At 35.5% G+C, this 26925-nt stretch overlaps 1 protein-coding gene across 1 annotated transcript in view; it reads left to right on the top strand.

The window, feature by feature from the left end:
* LARS1 (leucyl-tRNA synthetase 1) overlaps positions 1-26925 on the top strand; it is a 70793-nt gene that overhangs the window by 36704 nt on the left and 7164 nt on the right. The window contains exons 15-30 of the mRNA XM_061189793.1: positions 526-603; positions 4130-4215; positions 4306-4371; positions 4462-4544; positions 4943-5081; positions 5777-5989; positions 7600-7657; positions 9428-9491; positions 12588-12771; positions 16459-16549; positions 17786-17926; positions 19359-19499; positions 19760-19870; positions 22425-22535; positions 24847-24951; positions 26228-26323. Of these exons, the coding sequence (XP_061045776.1) occupies positions 526-603; positions 4130-4215; positions 4306-4371; positions 4462-4544; positions 4943-5081; positions 5777-5989; positions 7600-7657; positions 9428-9491; positions 12588-12771; positions 16459-16549; positions 17786-17926; positions 19359-19499; positions 19760-19870; positions 22425-22535; positions 24847-24951; positions 26228-26323 (1767 nt within the window). The remainder of the gene's footprint in view (positions 1-525; positions 604-4129; positions 4216-4305; positions 4372-4461; positions 4545-4942; positions 5082-5776; positions 5990-7599; positions 7658-9427; positions 9492-12587; positions 12772-16458; positions 16550-17785; positions 17927-19358; positions 19500-19759; positions 19871-22424; positions 22536-24846; positions 24952-26227; positions 26324-26925) is intronic.

Genomic DNA, 26925 nt, shown 5'->3' with positions numbered 1-26925 from the left:
GTGGCTTTGCTCTTTGACAGCAATGGGAAAGTCATTACTTTGCCCTAGAATTAAATCTCCCCACTACGTAAAAGGCAGAGTTGAAAAACAGTAGGCCTTCCTCTAAGAGCCAAGTTTATCACATGGCCAAGCAAAGGAGAATGCTTGCTGACAACAGGTGGAGTTGAAAAGAGAAGCCTAAGTGGGGCCGAGCTGCATTTGCTCAGTTCCTTCTAAAGCCTTCAGGAATGATGTGAGTTAGGGTAGAGGAATCCTCTTCACATGGAAACCTGAGAAGTGAGCATTTCTTTCTAATCGTGTTCATAATACTTATCCTAGTTATACTGAAAGAAAAACAAGTGTGTTGTAAATATTAGTTGTCCAAGCTGTGCCAAAATAAAATTTATGGTTATAAATGTGATAAATTTCACACTAAAAATATTTTGATTGTGTGTGGAAGTAAATTTAGTTAGGGAAAGTTCTAGGGGGGGCACCCAAAGCAAATTTTAATTGTATGTGCTTTTTCCCTACTTCTCATCCTTTTAGGTAATGTTGGTGGATGGATTTAAGGGACAGAAGGTCCAAGACGTAAAGAAGACTATTAAAAACAAGATGATTGACACTGTATGTAATAGGCTATCCTCTGAAGGCTGTTTTAGGAGAAGAGCTTTCAGTTAATAGACTTTACAGTGTTACTTAGCAGTGAGTTCTGTAGTAGAAACTGGAGCTATATTGAAGATATAATTTTGTTTATATATAAAATTGGAGACCTATTTAGCAATTCATTTAACTTGAACATCCCACCTGTAATGTTGATGAAGATAGTGTTCTAAAGTTGGCATGTACAAATCACATACAGAGAATTTTAGTGATGCTTCCTGGCAGGAACCATTTGAGGTACTGGTAGTTGACAATTCTTACTTTATGTAGTGCTTTACTTTTTACTTTCATCCTTTTTCCCCTCTTCAGTTTTGTTGTAACTTTTTTCTGTTGAGTTACTTAAGTACTTAACTTTTGAAATTGAATTTTTATTTTTGACAGTTGTGTATACCCATAATACAGAGAGACAATGATCTGTAAGTCTTATTAAAATAAAAAAAGCAGCAATTTCCTCTCCATCCTTCCACATTCTCTTAAATTTCTCTTCCTTGGACAGGCTTACTTTCATCTCTTTTAGTTATTTCTTTTAGTATTGACCTCTACCTCTCTTATAGATCTCTAATCTAAATACTTGTAGAGTAATTTTTAAATTTTTCAGTTTTAGCCATCAGCCATAGACTTCCTACTGTGGAAGATCAAGATTTAACTCTTCTCCAACCTGTGTCTTCCTCTCTAACCTCGCATTTGTATACACTTCTCCCCCCCCAATCTTCCTAGTATAGGTATATTATAACTTACATTAGAGCAGTAGTCAGTGTGTACGTTTTTGAGACATGGCTGATCCATAATGTAGTATACAATGAGAACTTCTCTTCCCTAGCTTTTGGTTTTCCCTGGAGTTAATAACTGTCTTTTTTTTTTTTTCCCCACTTTTCTTACTTTTAAATACAGTTATCAATACTTCATCCCCAAACTCTGTCCCAACTGTTTATTTCTCCTCTCAGTACCTTCAAACACATGAGTATGCTGTTGTTTACATCTTAGAGAAAGTTCTCCCAGAGCCTTCTGGCCTGTTGTAATTATCCACACCATTTGCTTACTGTAGGTGTGCACAGATGTCATCTGGGATGTTCCTCCACCATTACTTAGGATTTCCTTTGCTTCTCATGAGTTGGATCTCCTGTTTCCTTGCCCCTATGGCTTCTTCTTTCTTATTTACTTTATTGTTTTGGTGATGCTCTTCCTCTAGTAGTGTTCCTGAAAAAGGGTGCCTGGAAGGTAAATTTTTGTGACCTTCCATGTCTGAAGTATCTTTATTCTGTCCTCATACTTGAATGCCTGGGTGTAGGATTCTGGGTTAGAAATAATTTTCCCTTAAAAATTTGAAGGCCATTATCCATGGTGTTCTGGTTCAGTGATGCTGTTGAGAAGTCCAAAACCATTCTGGTAATAATGGATCTTTTACAAGTGACCTGTGTCTCCACTGTTCCCTGCACTGCCCCCAACCCTGCCAAAGCTTATAGAATCTTCTCTTTTCTTCCAGTATTTTGAAATTTCATGATGATTTATTTTGGTGTAGGTCAGTTTTCATTCATTCTTCTGGCTGTATGCTGGGCTCCTTCAATCTGGAAACTTATGTTCTCCAATTTTGGGAAGATTTCTTGACTTTTTTGTTTAATTATTTTATCCCTTCCCATTCTTTATTTTTGCTTTCTGAATTCTTATTATTCAGATATTGGATCTCTTAGACTCTGAAAGTTCTTTTGCTCTTCTATCTGGAGGAGTCCCTCAACTTTTTCTTCCTATGAGTTTTTGTTCATTTGTTTACTGTGTTTTTTATATCTGCTACTTGTGTGCTTGTGCGTGTGTGTATAAATGTTTCTAAGAATTCATTAAAATTTTTTTCGTTGTGTGGAAAATTTCAAATTTATAAAAAAGTGGAGTAGTATAATGAATTCTTGTGTACCTCTTACCCAGCGTCAGCATTTACCAACTCAGAGCCAGTTTAAGAGCTTATTCTTGTTATCTGATCCTTTTTTTATAGGATGCTGCTATTCTTGTTTCAGGGATATGAAATTTTAATCTCTTATTAATCTGAGGAAGACTAATGATATTTAAGAGTGGGTACAAAAAGATGATTGGAACCTTTTTGGATATGGATAGGGCTTGTCTCTGGGCTTCACTGGGAGAGATCTGGCAGGTCCATTTGGACCTTAGGGAAACCCTGATGTTAGCCTTGATGTTAATTAGGGCTTCTTGGTTTGTTAGATTCCCCTCAGAAGATTCTTCAGTTTCCGGTTTAAAGGGTCTAAGGTAACTGAGCATTCTGGGAGCTAAACGGCAGAAGATTACTAGGTTGGGTTCCAACACCCAATGTGCTGACTTTCACTTAATCCCTCTTTTTCACTATGATACCCATACCCTCAACTTCGTCCTCTGGTTGACTCTCTTCTATCCTCTCCAGAGAGTAAACCTTCACTGTTCTGCTGGCATATGAAGGGGCAGTTGCCTGTCTGCATGGTGTGGGATTAGGATATCTGGGGTTCTAACTTCTTGAAAAGACTTCAGTTAGTCCCCCTGTTTCCAGTCTCATGTTACCTTCTCTTCCAGAACTATCTTGTGCCACAAATCCTGAGTCTTTTTGGAGGTTCTGTAATGCAAACTGAATTGCTTTTCAGCCTTCTCTTCTGTGGGCTTAGGATTCAGCTAGCTTCCTTTGATCTGCTAATACAATTGTCACTCATTCTGCTTTTTAGTTTCCAAAGTTTGGTTGATATTATTTCTTCTCCCATTCTTGTTGTCTTTGTAGCTTCATACCATTAAAACAAAAAAAGCCTCTTTGTTGTTATTTTGTTAGAATTTTGAGAGGGAGCAGAGTTAATTAAATGTCTGTTTTTAATTTACCGTCTTTAAACCAAAGTCCTACCTATTTAAGTTCAGTGTGAAGAACTTGCATTAAGAACACAGAGCAATGAATCATTCTTTGAATAATAATGCTGAATTTTATTTTAAAAAATTAGCCTAATAAGTTTGGGATTATAATACATTAAGAGATATTTGTATTTTTTTCTAAAAATAAAATTTACGGCCAGTTTTCTAGTGGGAATTTTTCATGATGCTATAAATCTTTAGTAAAAGTATTTTCCATGTTTAATTTTTGTGCATCTCTTTTTTTTAAAGGCAGTGGTTCCATGCATCTATTTTCTTTATATTTTTATTATAACAAGAATAAAAGGCTGCCATGGGCAGCCTAACCTTCAAACCATAGCATTAGAAACTGTTAAACATCTTTCACTCTGAAAAGGAATAAGCTATACCTAGAGAAGGTGATCCATTTGATGAAGATGCATACCTTTTCAGAAGCATGTGTTATACAGAAAGAAAAGCAGATAACTTCTACCCTGGGAAGAGGGAAGACATAATGAAAACCTGGGGTTTTGGTTATTGGTGGTAGAGCATTTTTTTTCCTAAAAAGTTACTTTTCTTTTCCTTGAGGAATAGAGATTGCCTTGACATAATACCTGATATATTTTTATTTACTTTCGTTTAGGGAGATGCATATATTTACATGGAACCAGAGAAACAAGTTATGTCCAGGTCTTCAGATGAATGCGTCGTGGCCCTGTGTGACCAGTGGTTAGTTTTTCTTATAGCAAGAAGAAATTTCCTCCTGTTACTTTGCTTATCCTTGACTTTTTTTTTGTTAATCAATTCGTCCACTCCCAGGTACTTGGATTATGGAGAAGAGAACTGGAAAAAACAGACATCCCAGTGCTTGAAGAACCTGGAAACGTAAGATGGGAGAAAGTGATAGGGAAGGAGATGAGAAACAGGGAAGACAATGAAGCTGAAGAGAGACACTTTATCTTCTGCTCTCTCTAGGTTCTGTGAGGAGACCAGGAGGAATTTTGAAGCTACCTTAGATTGGCTGCAAGAGCATGCTTGCTCAAGAACTTACGGCTTAGGTAAGGAAACTTCAAATTTTTCTGTTTGAATGACTTTGCCAGTTACACAGCAAATTAACACTTCACCATTTTTTCTTCTCTTCCAGTGTGTTTCTGAATTGGAAGTGAGAGGTTTTGGTTAGAGGGTGAAGGAAACTAGGATGTGGTCCCCTACCATCTACCTGGTGGTAGAAGTATCTAATGCCCATATAGCTTTTATGATGCAGTTTTTTTAATACAAAGTTTCTAGAGCTTCAACCATTTTGTTTTTTTATTTACTCGTTTATTTATATTAATTATTCAAGTAAATTTAAGAACCTAAATAAGTAGCTTTGTCAGTGCTATTAAACATGTGAATTTTGTAGATGAAGTGTCTCTTAGGTTCCTCATGCATTAATTATCTTCTTTTTATCTTGCAGGTACTCGTCTGCCGTGGGATGAGCAGTGGCTGATTGAATCACTCTCTGACTCCACTATTTACATGGCATTTTACACAGTTGCACATCTGTTGCAGGGAGGTAACTTGCGTGGACAGGCAGAGTCTCCACTGGGCATCAGGTTGGTAAATGGATAAGGGGAAGGAATGTAATTTGTTAGCATGAGGTGATCTTTTGATTTATGTATTGAAAATTCTTTATTATTATTTTTTTAACTTATTTTATTTTTATTTATTTTTGGCCGTGTTGGGTCTTTGTTGCTGCACGCGGGCTTTCTCTCGTTGCAGCGAGTGGGGGCTACTCTTGGTTGCGGTGCGCAGGCTTCTCATTGCGGTGGCTTCTCTTGTTGTGGAGCACGGGCTCTAGGCGCGCGGGCTCAGTAGTTGTGGCTCGCAGGCTCTAGAGCACAGGCTCAGTAGTTGTGGCTCACGGGCTTAGTTGTTCCGCGGCATGTGGGATCTTCCCGGACCAGGGCTCAAACCCGTGTCCCCTGCTTTGGCAGGCGGACTCTTAACCACTGCGCCACCTGGGAAGCCAGAAAATTCTTTCTGATAATTAGTTTTTATAAGAATTCATTTAGTGGAGTTTTGTCATGATGTTTTTGCTTTTTTTGCATTGAACTGAGAAAGTAATAAATAGCCCCTTCTCTGTTATCCATTCTTCATTCTTATGGGAGTCTGTTGTCCTCATTTGTTACTGTAAAACATTAAGAAAGTGATTTCTACTTCACGGTTGGATTAGAATGCTGATTCTTTCAAAGAAATTATATATATATTTTGTTGTTGATGTTTGTTCGTTTCTTTTATTTTAATACAGACCACAGCAGATGACCAAGGAAGTTTGGGATTATGTTTTCTTCAAGGAGGCTCCATTTCCTAAGACTCAGATCCTAAAGGAAAAATTAGATCAGTTAAAGCAGGAATTTGAGTTCTGGTATCCTGTGGATCTTCGAGCCTCTGGCAAGGATCTTATTCCAAATCATCTTTCATATTTCCTTTATAATCATGTGGCTATGTGGCCAGAAGAAAGGTGAGTGCTAAAAAAGATGTGGACTAAATTTATTGATTATTGACAAGGGTGCCTTGTGGCTTCTATATAGATGTTATTGTGGGGGGTATAGTTTGATTTAACAGCTACATTCTTTTTCTTATATTAAATGTACTGAAAGAGAAAGCACACCTTCTCCTATCTGTTATATCCAGAAATCTTCGTACCTATCTTGGACCACCAAGGCATGTCACATGTCAGGTACTCTGTCAGTAATTCCCTTGACCTGTTACATGACTCATTTGACCTGTTAGATGCTGGAATAAAGGCGATTTCAGACAGAGCCTAGGACATTAGAATGGGAAGAAAACATCCCTTTAGAGCTGAGAGCCCCAAGGTTCCAGCATTAAGTAGTGATGTTCTGACTAGAATCTGGGTCAAAGATGCATTTTTTAATACCATGTGCTCAAGAGTAATCCTTCTATCATCTTCCCTCTTGATCCAGACATGTCTCTTTGCCTTTCCCTCCTGTCCTCAAGTAGCTGAAGAAACAAACCCCTTCCACTGTTCAAATTTTATTTTGTAAAAGCAATCTCATGGGACTTTTTGTATTTAGGATGAGATTGCATTTAGAATGAGATTACATTTTCTTTCTCAAGAATAAAAGGGAGATTTTGAAGAAGAGGAATAAAATAAATATGATGTGGTTCTTGTCATCCAATTATTTTTCTCTATTGGTTAAAATGTGTTTTTGGAGATATCAGGTGTCTCTGAAGTACTTGTTAGTAACATAGTTGAATATTTATCCCCTTGCATCAAGTTTTGGACATGTATTAGGGTTTTAAAAATTACAGATAAGTAGTAGCTTCAAGTGCTTTTGTCAGACACTCTTCTAATCACTTTTAGTAACTCGTGTAATTTTCACTACAACTTTTCGAGGAAGGTCTGTAATATCCTCGTTATCCTTTGTGAGGCATAGAGAGCTCAAAATAACTCACCCGGAGTTACCCAGCAATGGCAGAACCAGGATGCAGAACCCAGCAGTCTGGCTCCAGAACTCTTGCTCTTAACATTACCCCCTACATGATCTCATTGTTAGAATGAATGAATGGTATGTACATAGTTTGAAAATTCAGACAGCTTATAAAGGTACAAAGTTAAAAGTGAACTTTCACCCTTTTCCCTATATTAGTCTATTTCCCAAAGCTCATCACTGCTACTGCTTTCTTGTGATTTCTTCTGGAAAATGTATGTATGCATATACCAGCAGCAGATATCTGTACTTGTTTATTTTTTAATTTATACAAAGATGCACATTATAGACACTATTCTGTCTCTTGTTTTTTCCTTGTAATAGTATATTTCTAAGATCTTTTTATTTATATATATATAGCCCTGCCTGTATTTTAAAAATAGTTACATAGTATTTCATTGTATTCCTGTACCATAGTTTATATCAATATAACCAGTCCTTTACTAATGGATACTTTCCTTGTTTTCACTGGTTTCCTGTTATGAACAGGACTCAATTAATATCCCTGCACATTTGCCTTAGCAATCTTTTATGAATCTTTTAGCATTTACCTCAAAATTTTAAGGCTAAACCATAATCTTAAGCTTTATTTTCTATCTTTAAACATTTTCCTGTCAAGTGATAAGTGGCCTGTAGCTGTGAGAGCAAATGGACATCTCCTCCTCAACTCTGAGAAGGTAAGGCTCATTGCCTCTTGAAAGGTTAAAATGCTGCAGAAAAGTTTTTCAGATTTAGGATGTTGTACTTTTTAAAGAAATAAAGAATGTGAAAATCAGAGAGTTAAATATCTTCCATTTAAAATGTTTAGGACTACCAGCGTAAATGAGAAGTTTATCTTTAAAATTGAGTGAGTGGAGTAGATAGTATTAATTGAGAGGTGGGATGGGGAAAACTTCCCTATTATAACATTTGTATTAGAGTGGCAAAGGGTGACACAAATTATTACGGGAGGAGAGAGAGAAAGGGACAGGAAATGTAAAGATCCTAGCATTGTGACCCGACAATATCTTTCTCATTAAGTTGAGAAAATATAATTTGGTGGTTTTTGCTTTATACTGTGTCCGGCCACTAAATTAGAATAATAGAATTTTGGAGTTTATAGGATTTTTAAATGTCATTTAATGCTTCTTTCCAGATGGTATCTCTCTCCCCATACTACTGCAACTTCCCCTTTTCGTTACCACTACTAATATATTCAATATATGATTTTTTTATGCTACATAAGACTTCACCTAATTATTCAATATCCTCAACAGGAGTTATGCCAACCTCTTGACAAGCCCTTGTTTGCCCCTATGATGCTTTTGTGTACATTAGAAAGGGGCACCCTTCCTCAACTAAACAAAAAAAAATTGTTACAATATTATTTATTTCTCATTAATAACAATTGTAACAAGTTGGACTTGTTCCAACCGGTGAATCTTGCTACATCTGTTGGAATATTAATGGTAAGAGAATATTCATTGCTATAGGTATGTCATAATGAAAATAGTTACAGATTTAAACATAGCAGGTGATATGAATTGCAAAATGAGATGTTATTTTTTACCAGTGTCCTAATATTGAAAGGGAATAAAAAAGTTCATATAAGGTAATCTGTACATTAGGCTGAAAAATAGCTATTTTATAGATTTTGTTAAATCAACAAGGACTTTTGATTATCAAACTCATTTGTTCTTTGTAGGTCAAAGTGAACCGTATATATATTTATATATATGTATGTGTATATATGTGTGTATGTATATGTGAGTATATAAATATGAATCCTGTTATAACATGACATTTCCTTTGGTCTCCACATTGTTGTGCTATACGTACATTATACTCATTTTATTAGAACAAAATATTTTACTGCCATATAGTTGAAAATTGATAGAATGACCACCTTTCTTTGGTATCAGCAAAGTTACAAAAACATAAACATTTTTTAAATAATAAAGATTGCTAGGCTGGGCACAATTCCTCCTTAGTTGTGCTGCCTTCAGGCAGAGCACAACTTGAGTAGCCAGTTGTGACCCTAATGACAGGAGGTTCCCTAAAACCCTAATTTTGACCTCATGAGCTTGTCCATTCATTTCTGAATGACCCTAATTGCTGTAAAGCTCTTCTTTATGACCAGCTGAAGTGTTCCAGAGTTATAGTGGAATCATCCATGTGTCTAAACCAATTCCCAAGGGACAGTATTGGTTAATGGAAAGAGCCGTGGACTGAGTATCAGACTGGAGATGCTGTCCTGGCTTTGTCACTGACTAGATTAGTGACTCAGACAAGTCACTTCAGTTTTCTCCTCTGTAAAGTTAGTATAAGGTATCTTTTCCTTTCCATGTTTCTGATCCTTTTGGGTTTTATCTGATTGTGGCCAACCCATTTAATTTGATGTGGCTGATTTGGTTTATTTTATTTATATATACTCTTACTAATGCCTGATCATTGACTTTCTCTTTCAGATGTCAAAATCCACAGGCAACTTCCTCACTTTGACCCAAGCTCTTGACAAATACTCAGCCGATGGTGAGTATGCTTTTTTGTTATTGCTGTTGCATAGTGTCCAGTTCTCCTCAGATTACAGAAGGCAAGTTAGCATTGTTGTTTCAGTTTCATTGCTTTTCTCTTTCACTTTTACCAATACTTTAAAATACTCATATTTTCTTTGTGTACAGGAATGTAATTTTTAAAACATAAGAATTGCTGATCTCATCTGTTTAGGAACAAATTTAAGCTAAGATTATTACAGTCTTCTTTCAAAGGAAACTCACTGTAAGTGCTACCTGGTTTGTTCCTAATTTCATGCTACTTCTAAGATTAAAGAGTTGGTTTGTAGGGGGACTTCCCTGGCGGTCCAGTGGTTAGGACTTCGCCTTCCAATGCAGGGGGTGCGGGTTCGATCCCTGGTCGGGGAGCTAAGATCCCACATGCCTTGCGGCCAAAAAACCAAAACATAGAAGAGAAGCAATGTTGTAACAAATTCAATAAAGACTTTAAAAATGGTCCACATCAAAAAAAAAAAATATTAAAGAAAAAAAAAAGAGTTGGTTTGTAGAGATGTTAAGTATGTAGGAAGCTTTTTCAAAGTATTTCCTCCATATTTGGTATACATATAAGTGACTTGAACCTAGGAGCATTCATTTCTTCAAAAAATATGTTTTCCCTGGCCTCATTACTATTCCATTTAACTGTTACTTTGTCAAGAGAAGAAATGCACTGTCTAACCTGAAAGAACCAGTCATTTCTTATGTAACCCAGTCTTTGGTCATCATGGCTGATCATTTGCTGATCATGGCTACCATAGTTTGAGACTGCACTGAAGGGGATGGGGAAGAACTAACCTAAGTTACTTAGAAAAACAGTATTTTGACTGAACGCAGTAAGGCAAAAAGAACTGTACACAAATCCTGTAGTTATTTTTTTTTTTAAAGAGGTGTAGATTAGCAATTCTGAAACTTTTATGGGTTTACTGGGATTTAACAAGTAAATACATTATAGATGAGAGCTCATTGTCAGAAGCTATAAATAGGTCAAGAGGAAATGCTAGAATGAACCCTGTGGTGTTGGATTGGAATTGGCAACATCAGTATGAACTCACGGGTTTTATTTTACATACAGACAGATATAAAAATAAACATAGATTTATGTGTGGGTTAGTATACATGCATTTATTTTCCTAGTTCTTTCTGCTGAGAGAGCCCATGGACAGTGAAACACCTGGCATTCAGATCTTGGTTTCTAAATACCATTCTCCAATAAAAGGAACTAGGGTTCCTAGGAGAAGGGTTGATTTGAGGGCTGGAGTAGGGAAAATACAAGATGAGCATGGAACATTTTATGATGCCAGAAAGTAAGGAAATGTTTCAAAAAGGATGGGGACAGTTTGAAAGGGCACAGGAGCCAACCTGACGGGGCTTCCAATTGCCCACGCTAGAGCAATTTAGGAAACAAAGTAAATAATGATAGTATTGAATTATAACCCAATGAATAAATTAAATATTTATGAATCCATATGAATGTATAGTAATAATTGAATAAATAAATAAGTGGGAGAGTAGGGACTGTTCTTCCTTTCAGAAGAATTCCAAGTAGTAAAGTAGAAGGATTGAGTGAAATATAAAATCACCGTTAGACAAACATCATAGTAATATTGTCACAGACAAGATCCATCAGTGGTTGCCAAAATCAATGGGTGAAAGTTAAAAAAAAAAAAAAGATTATTTGCATATTCTCAGAGTATCTCTCCCAAGATATTTCTTAATCACAAAGGGAAAAAAAGTAACTTTACAGTGGAGAAACTTGGCAGACAGTCTACCTGACCAAGTGAGGAAGGTTTGCAATAGTAGTAATAAGTCATATCAATATTACCTACCTCCCTGATAATGATGCACTGAGAAAGACACACAGCATCACTTTTGTGATATTCTTGTCAGAGGTTCATAACATCAGTTTAATCATGAGAAAACATCAGACAAACCCAAGTTGGGAGAAATTCTATTAAATACCTGACTACTGTTCATCAGAAGTCAAGGTCCAGGACAGACTGAGAAACTGTCACAGATTTGAAGAGACCAAGGAGATACAACAGTCAATTGCAAGGTGGGATTCTGGATTGGATCCTAGAACAGAGAAGGATATTAGAGGACGCACTGGTGAAATTTGAATAAAGTCTGTAGTTCAGTTAATAGTATCATACTAATGTTAACTTCCTGCTTTTGAAACTGTGGTTATGTAAGTTGTTAACATTAAGAGAGTCCGGTAAATGGTATATGTTTATTCTCATCTTTGGCATCTTTTCTGTAACTGTAAAATTATTTCAATATAAAAAATTAAAAAATGTGTTCAGAAAAAAAAAAAAAAATGTGTTCAGCTTCTTGTGTATTGTAAAAGATGTTTAATGCATACATAACTTGATGTTACATATTCTCATCTCCTCCTTTAAGGCGCAGATGGTAGCATATACCCTACATACTGTTTTGAAATTTGCCTTCTTCACTTAGTTCATATTTGAGATCACTTCATGTTGATACACAAGAGTTACCTCACTCTTTTACAGCAATATAGTCTTCCATTGCAAGGATGTCCTGTAATTTATTTAGACTCTTATTGATGATTTTTTCAGTATTTTAGAATGGAAGATTTTGGTTGAAAAGTTGTATTTCGTTAGTAGGAAAGTTGGAAGAATCTGCTTTTAGGACTAAGAAAATCTGTATTTGTGCACATAAGGCACTTCTGTGTGTTTTTAATGCATTAAAATATAGTAATATTTTGCTACCTGTAAATGAGGCTGAGATGTTGATAGGGATATCTTTCCCCAGTTTATCATTTTTTCCCTCTGCCTCATTAAAGATCACTTTATCTCATTAACTCAACATGCCTGAGAAGAAACACATATTGATGCTAAGTGTATGCAAATCAATACAGAAAATTCAAATATTTTAGCAACATCATTATGGATTCTACTTTTGGTGATCTTTATTTTTGCTGTTGATATATGTAGTCCTTTAAAGCATTTGTTATTTCTTAATTTGTATGTAGGCTTGGCAGTGTACTCAACTGGATACGTAGTTGATATGCAGTAACCACATTTTTAAATCATCGATTGAGTTTTTCTTCTTCCAGGAATGCGCTTGGCTCTTGCTGATGCTGGTGACACTGTTGAAGATGCTAACTTTGTGGAAACCATGGCAGATGCAGGTATTCTCCGTCTGTACACTTGGGTGGAATGGGTGAAAGAAATGGTTGCCAACTGGGATAGCCTAAGAAGTGGTCCTGCCAGCACCTTCAATGATAGAGTTTTCGCCAGGTAATCTATGGACCCCAACCACTTTGTACTTTAGAGTTGCTTAGTCCTGGTGTATTTTTAAGTTTTCTTTTTTTTTCCTCATTAAATAAATTAGAAGTTAATAATAACTACTATTCACTGAAAGCTTACTTGTGCCAGGTACTATGCTAATTACTTTGCATCCATTATCTGATTTTAGCCTTCTAGCAATTTTATATGTTAAAGATATTATTAGCTCTATTTTATAGTTAAAGAAATTGAAGCTTAGAAAAATAAAGTATTTCATTAAATGTCTCAAAGCTGGTAATTTCAAACTTGGGATATGAATTTGTTTCTGTCTCCAAAGCCCATTCTCATGACCATTTTACCATGCTGTCTTGCATTAGAGGAGGGTGGAATGGTTAAAGGAAAAGTAGGTTAAAGGAAAAGAATTGTCTTTTTTCTTCTTTTTTCCTTCAAAAAACATTTATCAGTCTCTTTGTATCAGGAACATCCTAAGCACTGGTATTACAAAGATGAGTAAGACTTGATCCTTCATTGTAGTCTAGCAGGAGAGAAAAACACTTACCCAACCAATTATAAGTGCAATAGTAGGGATAGAGGGAAATTAGAGGAGATAGCATGTGAGTTCTGGGTTTCTTGAAAAATAAACCTAATTTTTGAGGGAGAGGAGAAAGCCATGGAAAGAGTATGGTATTTATTTGAAGTGTACAGTATGTGGAGGGCAGAAGTAGGAGATCAAACAAGTTGGGGCCATATTAGGCCAAATTATGAAGGGCCTGAGACAGCATAAGGAATATTTTTTTAATCCAATGTCAGTTGTTTAAAATGCAACAATTAAACCTGACTACAGCCTTAGTAAAGCTATTTTCATATTGCATTTTGGGCTTAATAAAGTTTCCATCAAGGAATTTTTTTGTTTGTTTTTTAAATTTTTGAATTTAATTTTACTTATTTTTTTATACAGCAGGTTCTTATTAGTCATCAATTTTATACACATCAGTGTATACATGTCAGTCCCAATCGCCCAATTCATCACACCACCATCCCCACCACCCCGCGGCTTTCCCCCCCTTGCTGTCCATATGTTTGTTCTCTACATCTGTGTCTCAACTTCTGCCCTGCAAACCGGTTCATATGTACCATTTTTCTAGGTTCCACATATATGTGTTAATGTACAATGTTTGTTTTTCTCTTTCTGACTTAACTTCACTCTGTATGACAGTCTCTAGATCCATTCACGTCTCAACAAATGACCCAATTTCGTTCCTTTTTATGGCTGAGTAATATTCCATTGTATATATGTACCACAACTTCTTTATCCATTCGTCTGTCGATGGGCATTTAGGTTGCTTCCGTGACCTGGCTATTGTAAATAGTGCTGCAGTGAACATTGGGGTGCATGTATCTTTTTGAATTATGGTTTTCTCTGGGTATATGCCCAGTAGTGGGATTGCTGGATCATATGGTAATTCTATTTTTAGTTTTTTAAGGAACCTCCATACTGTTCTCCATAGTGGCTGTATCAATTTAACATTCCCACCAACAGTGCAAGAGGGTTCCCTTTTCTCCACACCCTCTCCAGCATTTGTTGTTTGTAGATTTTCTGATGATGCCCATTCTAACTGGTGTGAGGTGATACCTCATTGTAGTTTTGATTTGCATTTCTCTAATCATTAGTGATGTTGAGCAGCTTTTCATGTGCTTCTTGGCCATCTGTATGTCTTCTTTGGAGAAATGTCTGTTTAGGTCTTCGGCCCATTTTTGGATTGGGTTGTTTTTTTTTTTAATATTGAGCTGCATGAGCTGTTTATATATTTTGGAGATTAATCCTTTGTCCTTTGATTCGTTTGTAAATATTTTCTCCCATTCTGAGGGTTGTCTTTTTGTCTTGTTTATGGTTTCCTTTGCTGTGCAACAGCTTTTAAGTTTCATTAGGTCCCATTTGTTTATTTTTGTTTTTATTTCCATTACTCTAGGAGGTGGATCAAAAAAGATCTTACTGTGATTTATGTCAAAGAGTGTTCTTCCTATGTTTTCCTCTAAGAGTTTTATAGTGTCCGGTCTTACATTTAGGTCTCAAATCCATTTTGAGTTTATTTTTGTGTATGGTGTTAGGGAGTGTTCTAATTTCATTCTTTTACATGTAGCTGTCCAGTTTTCCCAGCACCACTTATTGAAGAGACTGTCTTTTCTCCATTGTATATCTTTGACTCCTTTGTCATAGATTAGTTGACCATAGGTGCGTGGGTTTATCTCTGGGCTTTCTATCTTGTTCCATTGATCTATGTTTCTGTTTTTGTGCCAGTACCATATTGTCTTGATTACTGTAGCTTTGTAGTATAGTCTGAAGTCAGGGAGTCTGATTCCTCCCGCTCCGTTTTTTCCCCTCAAGACTGCTTTTGCTATTCGGGGTCTTTTGTGTCTCCATACAAATTTTAAGATGATTTGTTCTAGTTCCATAAAAAATGCCATTGGTAATTTGATAGGGATTGCATTGCATCTGTAGATTGCTTTGGGTAGTATAGTCATTTTCACAATATTGATTCTTCCAATCCAAGAACATGGTATATCTCTCCATCTGTTGGTATCATCTTTAATTTCTTTCATCAGTGTCTTATAGTTTTCTGCATAGAGGTCTTTTGTCTCCTTAGGTAGGTTTATTCCTAGGTATTTTATTCTTTTTGTTGCAATGGTAAATGGGAGTGTTTCCTTAATTTCACTTTCACATTTTTCATCATTAGTATATAGGAATGCAAGGGGTTTCTGTGCAGTAATTTTGTATCCTGCTACTTTACCAAATTCATTAATTAGCTCTAGTAGTTTTCTGGTGGCATCTTTAGGATTCTCTATGTATAGTATCATGTCATCTGCAAACAGTGACAGTTTTACTTCTCCTTTTCCAATTTGTATTCCTTTTATTTCTTTTTCTTCTCTGATTGCCGTGGCTAGGACTTCCAAAACTATGTTGAATACTAGTGGTGAGAGTGGACATCCTTGTCTCGTTCCTGATCTTAGAGGAAATGCTTTCAGTTTTTCACCATTGAGAATGATGTTTGCTGTGGGTTTGTCATATATGGCCTTTATTATGTTGAGGTAGGTTCCCTCTATGCCCACTTTCTGGAGAGTTTTTATCATAAATGGGTGTTGAATTTTGTCAAAAGCTTTTTCTGCATCTATTGAGATGATCATATGGTGTTTATTCTTCAATTTGTGAATATGGTTTGTCACATTGATTGATTTACGTATATTGAAGAATCCTTGTATCCCTGGGAAAAATCCCACATGGTCATAGTGTATGATCCTTTTGAGGTGTAGTTGGATTTGGCTTTCTAGTATTTTGTTGAGGATTTTTGCATCTATATTCATCAGTGATATTGGTCTGTAATTTTCTTTTTTTGTAGTATCTTTGTCTGGTTTTGGTGTCAGGGTGACCATCAAAGAATTTTTAAACAAGCATGTGGTTAACTGTGTTGTCATAAACAGGAGCCCTAAGTAGTGTTACGACAATACTCAAGAGTGGATAGACAGTGGGAGGCTGCAATAGTCAGTTTTGAGGAACACAAAGATGGTTTTGTAGTTGAGCAGTCTTAAATGTTTCATGCATTGTTCTCATTTTAATGTTTATTAGTATGTGTGGAAGTTTTTTATACCTATATATATGTACTTGCCTTTAAACTCAATTACCTTTTTTTTCCTATTCAATAGTGAAATGAATGCAGGCATTATAAAAACAGATCAAAACTATGAAAAGATGATGTTTAAAGAAGCTTTGAAAACAGGGTTTTTTGAGTTTCAGGTAGGCTATTCTTTTAGTAGCTATAAAATATGTCAGTGTGAATATGATGTATTTCTTCTTTTTTCCCCTCCTGCTGTAGCATTATAACTCATCTTAAGTGGAGACTGAAAATTTGTAAAATATTCAATAAATTGTGACTTTATATAGTTTTCTTGGGTACTTTTTCTATTATGTCTCTTTAATATAAGTAATTCTATTCTTAGTTGAGCTGTGGGTTAATAAAGAGGTTAAATCTAAAAATTAGTCAGGTTTTCCAGGAAAACATTTTAAAGTTGATAAAAAACAAAGGCATAATTGTAACTAATTGCCATTAGTTTGAAAGCAAACAGTTTCTGAGGTTTTCCACAAGGTGTCAGCATATCCTCAGGTTTGGCAGTTCAAGTGCTTAAAGTAAAAATGTAGCTTTCCTCAGTCAGTTTTGTAAAATAACATTGGGATTTATGTAACTTGGTTTTCAGAGATGTGATTAAATAAGGATAAGTGCTGAGCATAGCAGTGTGTCATATTTACAGCCTTTTTGATGCTATTAATACATGCTACTCAGCATTCACCCTTAGTACACAGTTTAAATTGTTCATCTTTTATGTCCATTGCAAAATGTCTTTTTCAGATATTTTTCTTGAGAATCAGTATAAAACTGCATTATCCTTTTGTTAGGATTGATTTACATTTTTTTTTTTTCTGAAAAACAGGGCTAAGTGAACATTTATTTGATTTTAGAATTGAAAAAAGATTTCCTAATCATAAAAACAAAAGAAAGGAATAACCAAAAAAATTCTGATGAATTTGCCAACATAGATAAGAAAATCATAACTGAAATCATCTTAAAAATACACAGTTAATTGGAAAATTATTTGCAGTCTGTATTTCAGTATTTTGACAAGCCCATCAAAAAAATACTAATGGTCCAAAGAACAATGACCAAAGGACATGAACAAACAATGCCCCCAAAAGAATCCTAAATGGCTAAGAAATGCTTAAAAAGAAATGCTTAATAGCAAAGATTATCAAAGATGTATAAATTTAAACAATTTATTGTTTTTAACCTAAGGATTGATATACATTTATTTTCAGGTTGTTAAAAATAAAGTAAAACCTTTACTAAAGTTTATTATGGAATTTTAAAAGACTAAATACTTAAAAATGCATTAAAATAGAGATACTGAGTTTTTTTTCCTATAATTTTATTTTAAAGAAGTGGGGGAGAGAAATGGTAAATAATTCCAAATTTTGTAGGCTGCGAAAGATAAGTACCGTGAATTGGCCATAGAAGGGATGCACCGAGACCTCGTCTTCCGGTTTATTGAAGTTCAGACACTTCTCTTGGCTCCATTCTGTCCTCATTTGTGTGAGCACATCTGGACACTCCTGGGAAAGGTAGCTTTATGCATTTAAGATGTTCTGGGTGGTTTTGGTTTTGGCCTTATTAAATAAATGTTGGGATAATAATGTTACTTAAGAGAGAAAGACTGAAAATGAGTATTTCAAGAATAATATTGGGTTCATTATCTCATAATTATTACAGCAACTAAAACTGAAGCTGCATCGGGTATATATGCCTTAATTTATACACACACGGTGTATATATTTTATCTTATTTTATTTAAAAAATTTTTTAAAATTTATTTATTTTATTTATTTATTTTTGGCTGTGTTGGGTCTTCGTTGCTGTGCGTGAGCTTTCTCTAGTTGTGGCGAGCGGGTGCTACCCTTCGTTGTGGTGTGTGGGCTTCTCATTGCGGTGGCTTGTCTCGTTGCAGAGCACGGGCTCTGGGCACGCGGGCTTCAGTAGTGGCACGTGGGCTCAGTAGTTGTGGCTCGCAGGCTCTAGAGCACAGGCTCAGTAGTTGTGGCACACAGGCTTAGTTGCTCCGTGGCATGTGGGGTCTTCCCAGACCAGGGCTCAAACCTGTGTCCTCTGCATTGGCAGGCAGATTCTTAACCGCTGCGCCACCAGGGAGGCCCCCCCCCTTTTTTTAATTTTTAAAAAATTTATTTATTTTATTTATTGTATATATTTTAATAACGTGACTTTGTGCATGTTGTTTATCACCCAATTCTTATTAGGAAATGTTATAATACATTTGAATACATTCAAATAATATGTATTTGAATACATGTATAACTAATACTGTTTTCTCAGCTGTTTGTTTAGAAAGGTGAAAATATTGAGAAAGATGTAAATAACTTATGAGCTGCTTATAAACAAAGATAGAAGTGTATACTTGCATAAATATTCTTGTTTTATATAAAATTCCTGGCATATATAGGGCTGCATATTCAGGGATATTATATTAGCATTCTTACTGTGAAGATAAATTTATTTCTCCCAGGCTTACAGATAAACAGATTGGCTGATTTAATAACTCCTTTCCAGCGTTATTAGCCAAGCTCTTTTGTATTTTTCAATGTGTGAACAATGCAAGAATGTGCTCATGATATATATTCCAAATAGCCATACTTTCAGTACTGGATGTATTAATAGGATAAAAACTGAGAGTATGCATAATTTATATAACAAAGATTAAATTTAGGCAAATTAGCATTACATAATTTTCTTTGAAAGTGAGCATATGTGTGTGGGTATCAATATGCTTGTACAAATGGATGCTAATTAAGAATGTAGAGTCAGACTTCACAGCTTGGATTCTAGGGGACATTAGATCAGGGTCTGTGGAAGCGTGTTATGTGTAGTCAGGTTTGAACTTTGAGCACACAGTTACACACTGTGCCTTGGTATGAAACTGTAACCAAGAATCATAAAATAGTTGTGTTGTCTAATTGCACTGAACCTTTTTTTTTTTTTAAGCCCGACTCAGTTATGAATGCTTCATGGCCTCTGGCAGGTCCTGTGGATGAAAGCTTGATACGCTCCTCACAATATCTCATGGAAGTAGCACATGACCTTAGACTGCGACTCAAGAACTATATGATACCTGCTAAAGGGAAGGTGAAGTCATTTTTTTTTTTTAACGTCATTCCTTAAAAGTTAGTGGTCAAATTACATTTAATAGTAATGAAAATAAAGACAACTTTCATTAGGACTATTTTCATTGCTAATGTAGGGCTATTTTCATTTCTAGTACAGTTCTATTGTATGCATATTTTTTAATGTTAAAGGCAGTAGTGCTATGTACTGGGAGAGGGTTCTTTCATTTTTGGTGTATATGAAAGTGATTAAATGTTTTTTTTCTTTCTTCTGCCCTGTAGAAGACTGACAAGCAGCACCCTCAGAAGCCTTCACATTGCACCATCTATGTGGCAAAGAACTATCCGTCTTGGCAACACATCACCTTGTCAGTTTTGCGTCATCACTTTGAGGTGACGTTCTCAATAGACTCCCCCTCGCCTCACCCCAGCAGTGTCGTGTTCTGCCTATGCCGCTTTTGTTTTTAGCATGTTGGCAATGTCTAGGGGAAGGAAGACAGGCAGCTTTGTTTAATTACCTTTACGCATGGAGTGCCATTTGTTATCCTTGGTGGCTCTTAAATGGATGCCAAGGGAAAAGCTGTTTTTCATCATTTCTGAAACTTTCATAAAAAAATACTAGATCTAGTTGTATGTAATCAAAAGGTGTGGGACTTTTTCATATGTGTGGTTAAAATTCTGAAGCAAAAGGACTGAGTTTGCCTTTTGGATTTGTTGTGCCTTGAACACTGGCATTCATGAAGCCTTAACATTATTATGTTTGAAAAAATTTGAAGCTTGGCTCTTGAGTAATTTAAAAGAAAATGTCCAATTTGATAATTACCCATAGAAATGGAGAGTTTGATGTTGTGTTTTTGATTGTCAGGTAAGTAGCTATTAAATATGATAGTTGTATTTAAAGGGAAGTCAATATTTAAACTTAGTTCTAGGTTTTCCTAGAGAAAAAAGTTCACCTTCCTTTTTCCTTTCACATTCAAAATATGGAAACAAAGTATATGTTGTAGAATTTTTGCTCAGGTTATAAACAACAGTTATTGGTGGACAGAAACCATTAAGGCGCACTTTAAAAAGAGAAAGAGAGAGACCAAACAGGGATTATGGCCAAAGCGTAAAGTGGTAATAGAAAGGAAGAATCCTTAGCTTTGATTTTCTAGACCTTTATTGGAATTTTGCCTCAGTACTTTTCATGGTTAACCAAGAAATACTCAGAAGAACTTTTATATTTGTAAGATTTAATGGAAAGAGAAGAGCAAGTATTTTTGTGTTCTACAATATGTGAACCTGTTTTTATGGAGAATTACCTCTTCCTTTGATTGCGTTTGATAGAAATGGAGTGTAGCTTTTAGAATCTGCTTGCAGAGTTTTGACTTATGGTAAGTAAAAGAGTAAAAGCTACTTTGGTAGTTAGAAAAATGAAATTTTGCCTCAGTGGCGTATATATTCATACCAGCATTTTCAAGGAAGCAGAAGAACCGAATATGGTATGTAATGTCCCAGATATTAAAAAATTAATCACCACTGTTCTTTTAGAAGTTATATTTTTAGTTATATTTATTGACTAGATTACATAGTTTGAAATCAACATCATCTATTGGCATTATTTGGAATGACCAGCTTCCTTTAAAATTTTCATTTGTTTTCATCCAAAAGCACTAAAAGAATGTCAGTTTATAATCAAGAAGAATGTTCTTATGTTCAATATGGCACCTTTTTGGTGACATAAGGAGAAAAGAGTATGTCCCACCCTCTCCTTTTTCTTATGTATTTCAAAGCAACGTATTGGCAAGTGGAGAAAATATTTTTTCCTGTGTACTCTAGTAAAGGGTAGAATTGAAAGTAAATAGATTATTGGAAATCTTACTGTATGTTACTTTTCTTTTAGATTTATTCCCAACCCTTGGCTTTGGTGCGATTCTTTTACAATAAGGAGAAAATAGGTCACCCAAAAGTCTGGAAAGGCCGCTTACTTTATTTCTCCTCTATTGATGTTTGCAGGAGTGAATTTAAATTCAGGCAGCTCATTTGGGACTGTGTGCATATTAGTGCTTATGATATAGATATTTATTTTTGGTAGATAGAAATTATATTATTTTTAACAGGTTGATAGCTAGAGATTCTTTTTTCACATTTGTGGTAACAGTTTATAAGGCAGAGTGTTCAAAAGCAGACATTATAATACATCTTATATGATAGTTGTGTAGTTTTTTTTTTTTTAAACAACCTTATTATCCACTTTATTTATTTATCTATTTATTTATTTGTTTGTTTATTTTTGGCTGCTTTGGGTCTTCGTTTCTGTGCGCAGGCTTTCTGTAGTTGCGGCGAGCGGGGGCCACTCTTCATCGCGGTGCGCGGGCCTCTCACTGTCGCGGCCTCTCTTGTTGCGGAGCACAGGCTCCAGACGCGCAGGCTCAGTAGTTGTGGCTCACGGGCCTAGTTGCTCCGCGGCATGTGGGATCTTCCCAGACCAGGGCTCGAACCCGTGTCCCCTGCATTGGCAGGCAGACTCTCAACCACTGCGCCACCAGGGAAGCCCAGTTGTATAGTTTTCATTTTGATATGACTAATGAAATGTTTTGAGAAGTTTGAAGACAAATAGGATTTTTATAAGACCATTTTATCACTAGATAAGATCTAATGTTACAATCCTAGAGGTATCATTAGTGTAGGGAAAATTAAATATTTCAGCATGATGCACGTGCTCTTCTCCTTTACCCAAAAAAACATGTGTCCTTTGAATTTAGAGGAAAGAGGAGACTCCTTTCTGTATTATTCATTTACCTTTCACTTCCCCATGATGCTAGAGGCTGCACCCCCTTCTGCTGCTCTCTAGCAGATTGGTAGAGGCCACCATTTCATGTCTGGCTAGTTTCTTACAGGCACATCTACTATCCTACATTATCTTTAAAATATTTTTCTTCACATTCCTCTCCCACTCTTTTTTTAGACCAACAGTGGAAAATTGCCTGATAACAAAGTCATTGCTAGTGAACTAGTCAATTTGCCAGAATTGAAGAAATACATGAAGAAAGTGATGCCATTTGTTGCCATGATTAAGGTAAGCTGTGGACCTTGTGCAGCTGTGACCACGTGGGTAATGGTTAGATAGGATAGTAGAAGGAAGAGGAACACTTTGGGCACAGTCTCCCCCAAGAAATCTGCTAAAATAGCACTTTTCAATCAGTGGTTGTGGAAATGAGTGATCAGATTTGGGGTTTACCTGTGGAATTGCTGAGTGTGTGAAAAATATGTATTGTGGAAGAAAAATTGGTTGAGAATTACTGCACTAAATGATTCTCTTCATATTCTACCTTCCCTTCTTTTCAGTTTAAGGAGGAGGCATAGTCTTTTGGCTTACATTAGGGTATTTTTACTAGATCCTATTACTGGAACAAGATTCTACATTTGTATAGGTTTAGCTTAACAGGATAAACGTTGTTTATAGTGGTTAGATCAGGGTTTCTCAACAATGGCTCTATGTGTATTTTAGGCTGGATAGTTCTTGGTTGTGGGGGGCTGTCCTGTGCACTATAGGGTGTTTAGCAGTGTCCTTGGCTTCTACCCACTGGATGCCAGTAGAATTTCTCCCTCCCCTACTCAAGTTATGACAACCAAAAGTGCCTCCATACATTGCCAAATATCTCCTGGTAGCAAAATCAGCCCCCCACCATAGCTCCCCCATTGAGAATCTTTGGGTTAAACTCTTAGTCTTTTTCATATATATAACTGATCTGGTGGATTTCCTGACAAAGAGAAACAGAAAGAAGACTGTATATTGCTTAAGATTTCAGACTCTGGGGGCAGACAAATCTTGGCCCAAATCCTTTTTTCTGTCACTTTTTAGTTTGGAGGACTTAGACAAATCACTTAAATTCTCTGGGCCACAACGTTTTTCATCTATAAAATAGGAAATTAATAGAACCTACCTTTTAGGAGTGCTGTGAGGAGTAAATGAATTAATACACATAATACATTTTAATACTACCTGTCAAAAAGTAGGCTCAGTACTTTTTTAAGAAAATGTGTATCAGTGTCTTCCAGCCTGCTAAGCATGTAATGGTTATTCTTATACTTTAGATTAATTCTTGAATCTTGTAGGCTACAGATGCCTGCCTGATAAGAGAACAAAACTCTTAGCTTGTCTTGTATTGGAGTAGATTGTGTTCTTAGGAAAGCCTTTTAATTCTCCTAGAACAAGAGTCAACTATCTGAGCCTTATGGTATTTGAAGTTTCAGAAATAATTTAGAATCATGGCTTGACCTACACTAATAACTAATAAGTTATGTTTGCTGGTATGCTCACAATTCATTGGTTCCCAGCTAGTGCCATTGGTCAAAATGTCAGATCCATTGTCAATATGGGGAAATCAACAAAATATCCCATTGTTGGTTGCAGAGGCAATTAATTTTGGTAACATGCTTTATAGAATCCAGTGAAACTGATTTTAAATGATGTTAGATTCAAGGGTTGGCTTTTTGAAAAACCAGTGTTAGATTTTTTGAGTAGTAAAATATTTTTTCAGTAATATTGGTATGACTTGGTATTATCAGGCAAATTAGTGGTTTGAAACTTTGAAAAGTGTTTAATAAATCTGGGAATAAGAAAAGGGTTTTCTAGCACCTCATGGGAAAAGAAACAACTTGGATGGTAAATGAAGGTAGTGAATATTAAGAATCACGTCAGGTCACTTTCATGTAAGTGAAACATGTTCTAGGCAGTTAGCTGTATTTGTGCGTATGAACTTAGGTCTTGAAGGTTCCATCTTGAGCAGCAAATATTGATATTTTATTTAATGTTAAAGAAAATTAAGAATAAGAAATGGTTTTTTATATGTCACAGGATTATCTGAGTACCCATATAATCTGACCTTTAAAAAAATTTTTAAATTTATAGGAATGTTTTGTTTGGTTATTATTAATTCACTGTTTCTTGAAATAGCTTTACAGATGTGGTACCTTGGAAACATTTAATTTAATTTAATTTAATTTATTTTATTTGTTACCTGAAAGGGTATTTTAAGACATTTGTTTGATTCCTTGTCAAAGTGAGTTCTTCGGGTTTGCATACTGAGTCAGGCTAAATTAACTGATGAAATCATATTTCTTTTATAAAAATCTGAAAACCTTGTCTTTCTAGTCTTTTCAGTGCTGTCTTAATCTTATCATACTTTAAATGATAATTACTCTCAGCGAGTAATTTCATTACCAAGCAAACATAGATAAGGGAAACCATGAGTCCAAGGCCTTTCCTTTAACTGTTCAAATTTGAAGATATTATCACTTGAGAGACTGATTGCTTTGGCAGAAATATGTTCTTTTCATCATATTCTTAATGTGATTTTGTTTTTCAAAACCATTTTGGCCGCTAGGAAAATCTGGAGAAGATGGGACCTCGTGTTCTGGATTTGCAATTAGAATTTGACGAACAGGCAGTGCTCATGGAGAATATAGTCTATCTGACCAATTCCCTTGAGGTAAGAGGGGCCTGGGATTATAATAACTAGTTAACTATAGTAAACAGTCTGGTTCTTTAGTTTTATAATAAACCTTTTTATAAACTTCATCTTCTATGTTTAGTACCTTTGCCAAATATATTTTGGGGGGAAAGAGAATGGGTGGTATAGAAGTTACAGGAAGAAGAAATGATCTGTTCTCTTATTTCACTTAAAAGTTATTCTATTCCTAAAATACTAACTGTATATGCCTGGATTTCCTCTTCAAAATTATCCGTAAAAAAAAATGAGGAGAGACCTTATATTCAAATGCTTTCAACATCTCTCATATTATGGGGTACTCTGGATTGCTTTTTTCCCCCCCCTCCCTTTAAGACCTCAGAATCACAGATTTGGATTAATTAGAATCCTTGATTCATTATATATTATCAGTGGTGCATGTTTGGCCCTGTTTTTTTTTTTTTCTTAATTAGTAATATAATCACCACTCGTGAATCTACTGCCCAACTCAGGAACTAGACCATTACCAGTAGCTTTCACATATCTGAGTTTCTCCCCATTCCATCTTCCTGCCCCAGTGACAATTTAATATATAGATTCTAAAAATGCTGTCTCTCATTCACCTTAGGCAGAAGGAAAGATAATTTTCTGTAGGAAATTGTGTTAGAGGATTCAAAAAGTGGTTCTAGTAATAATGAAAACACTAAAGTAAAGAAGTGCAGGTTTAGAGTTTGAATAAAATTGTTTTATGAAACACAGGAATGGAAGAAATAAGCATTTCTAAATAAGCATTTCATGTCATGTAATTATAAATGTGTTAATAAAGTAAGTATTAGTAGATATCTATTTTATGTATATTTCTAAATGTTCATATATACTCATGGAGGTCAAAAAACTTCTTGGATATTTTCACTGGGACAATGGGAACACTTTATTTAGGGTCATCTTGTATTCAGGTATATGCAATTTGCTACATTTCTGAGTTTTTCCATTTATTTGAGTGAAAGCCTTTTATACTGATTTTTGTTTCCTCTTAGGCAGCAGGTAGATGCCAGATTTCCTTATAGAAGATGGTAAACATGACTGTATAAATAACATACTATGAGACATCTAACATGAGTGTTAAATACTTGATGATAGGTTTCATTTAATGTTTATATGGAAAATAATAAAACTGCACAAGCAATTTCATGATAAGTGGAGAACCTGGTTTTGCTCTTTGGTGAAATGAGGTGATGATTAATTCCAATCATATTAAGTGATACTGATGACTTCCATTTTTTCCCCCTCTACTTAGCTAGAACACATAGAAGTCAAGTTTGCCTCTGAAGCAGAAGATAAAGTCAGGGAAGACTGCTGTCCTGGGAAACCACTTAATGTTTTTAGAACAGAAGTAAGTTGAAAGAATCTCACTGAATCATTGCATTTTAGAGCTAAAAGAGACCTTAGAGAGCTTTACATCTAAAACCATCATTTTAACGATGGAAGGAAGTGAGGTCCAGAGAAGTTAAGTGATTAGCTTGGCTTAGGCCACTTAGTTGTTTAGTAGTGGGTCTGGATTTGAGGTCCTCTAATTCCCTGGTTAATGCAACCCTCACTTTTCCTTACTTTACTATCATGGGTAGCATCAGATGTTGATTGTGATTTTAAAAATAAGAATATGATTTTCAAAACCTGACTTAAAAAAAAAGGTAATGGACATTGAAATGTGAAACTTTTTTTAACAGTGAAAAGGAGCTTTCATATTTCAGATGAGTTTTGGTTTAATAATGGTATTCAAGACTTTTGGTTTCTGGCATAAACCAGATTGATGCATCATTTCACATTATACTGGAAATGCTTTTTTTTTTTTAATAAATTTATTTATTTATTTATTTTTGACTGTGTTGGGTCTTCGTTGCAGTGTGCGGGCTTCTCATTGTGGTGACCTCTCTTGTTGCGCAGCACAGGCTCTAGGTGCGCGAGCTTCAGTACCTGTGGCTCGCGGGCTCCAGA

This window comes from Eubalaena glacialis, chromosome 4 (assembly GCF_028564815.1).
Source record: "Eubalaena glacialis isolate mEubGla1 chromosome 4, mEubGla1.1.hap2.+ XY, whole genome shotgun sequence".
NCBI classification, from domain to species: domain Eukaryota; kingdom Metazoa; phylum Chordata; class Mammalia; order Artiodactyla; family Balaenidae; genus Eubalaena; species Eubalaena glacialis.
This window is presented reverse-complemented; position numbering and strand designations above follow the sequence as displayed.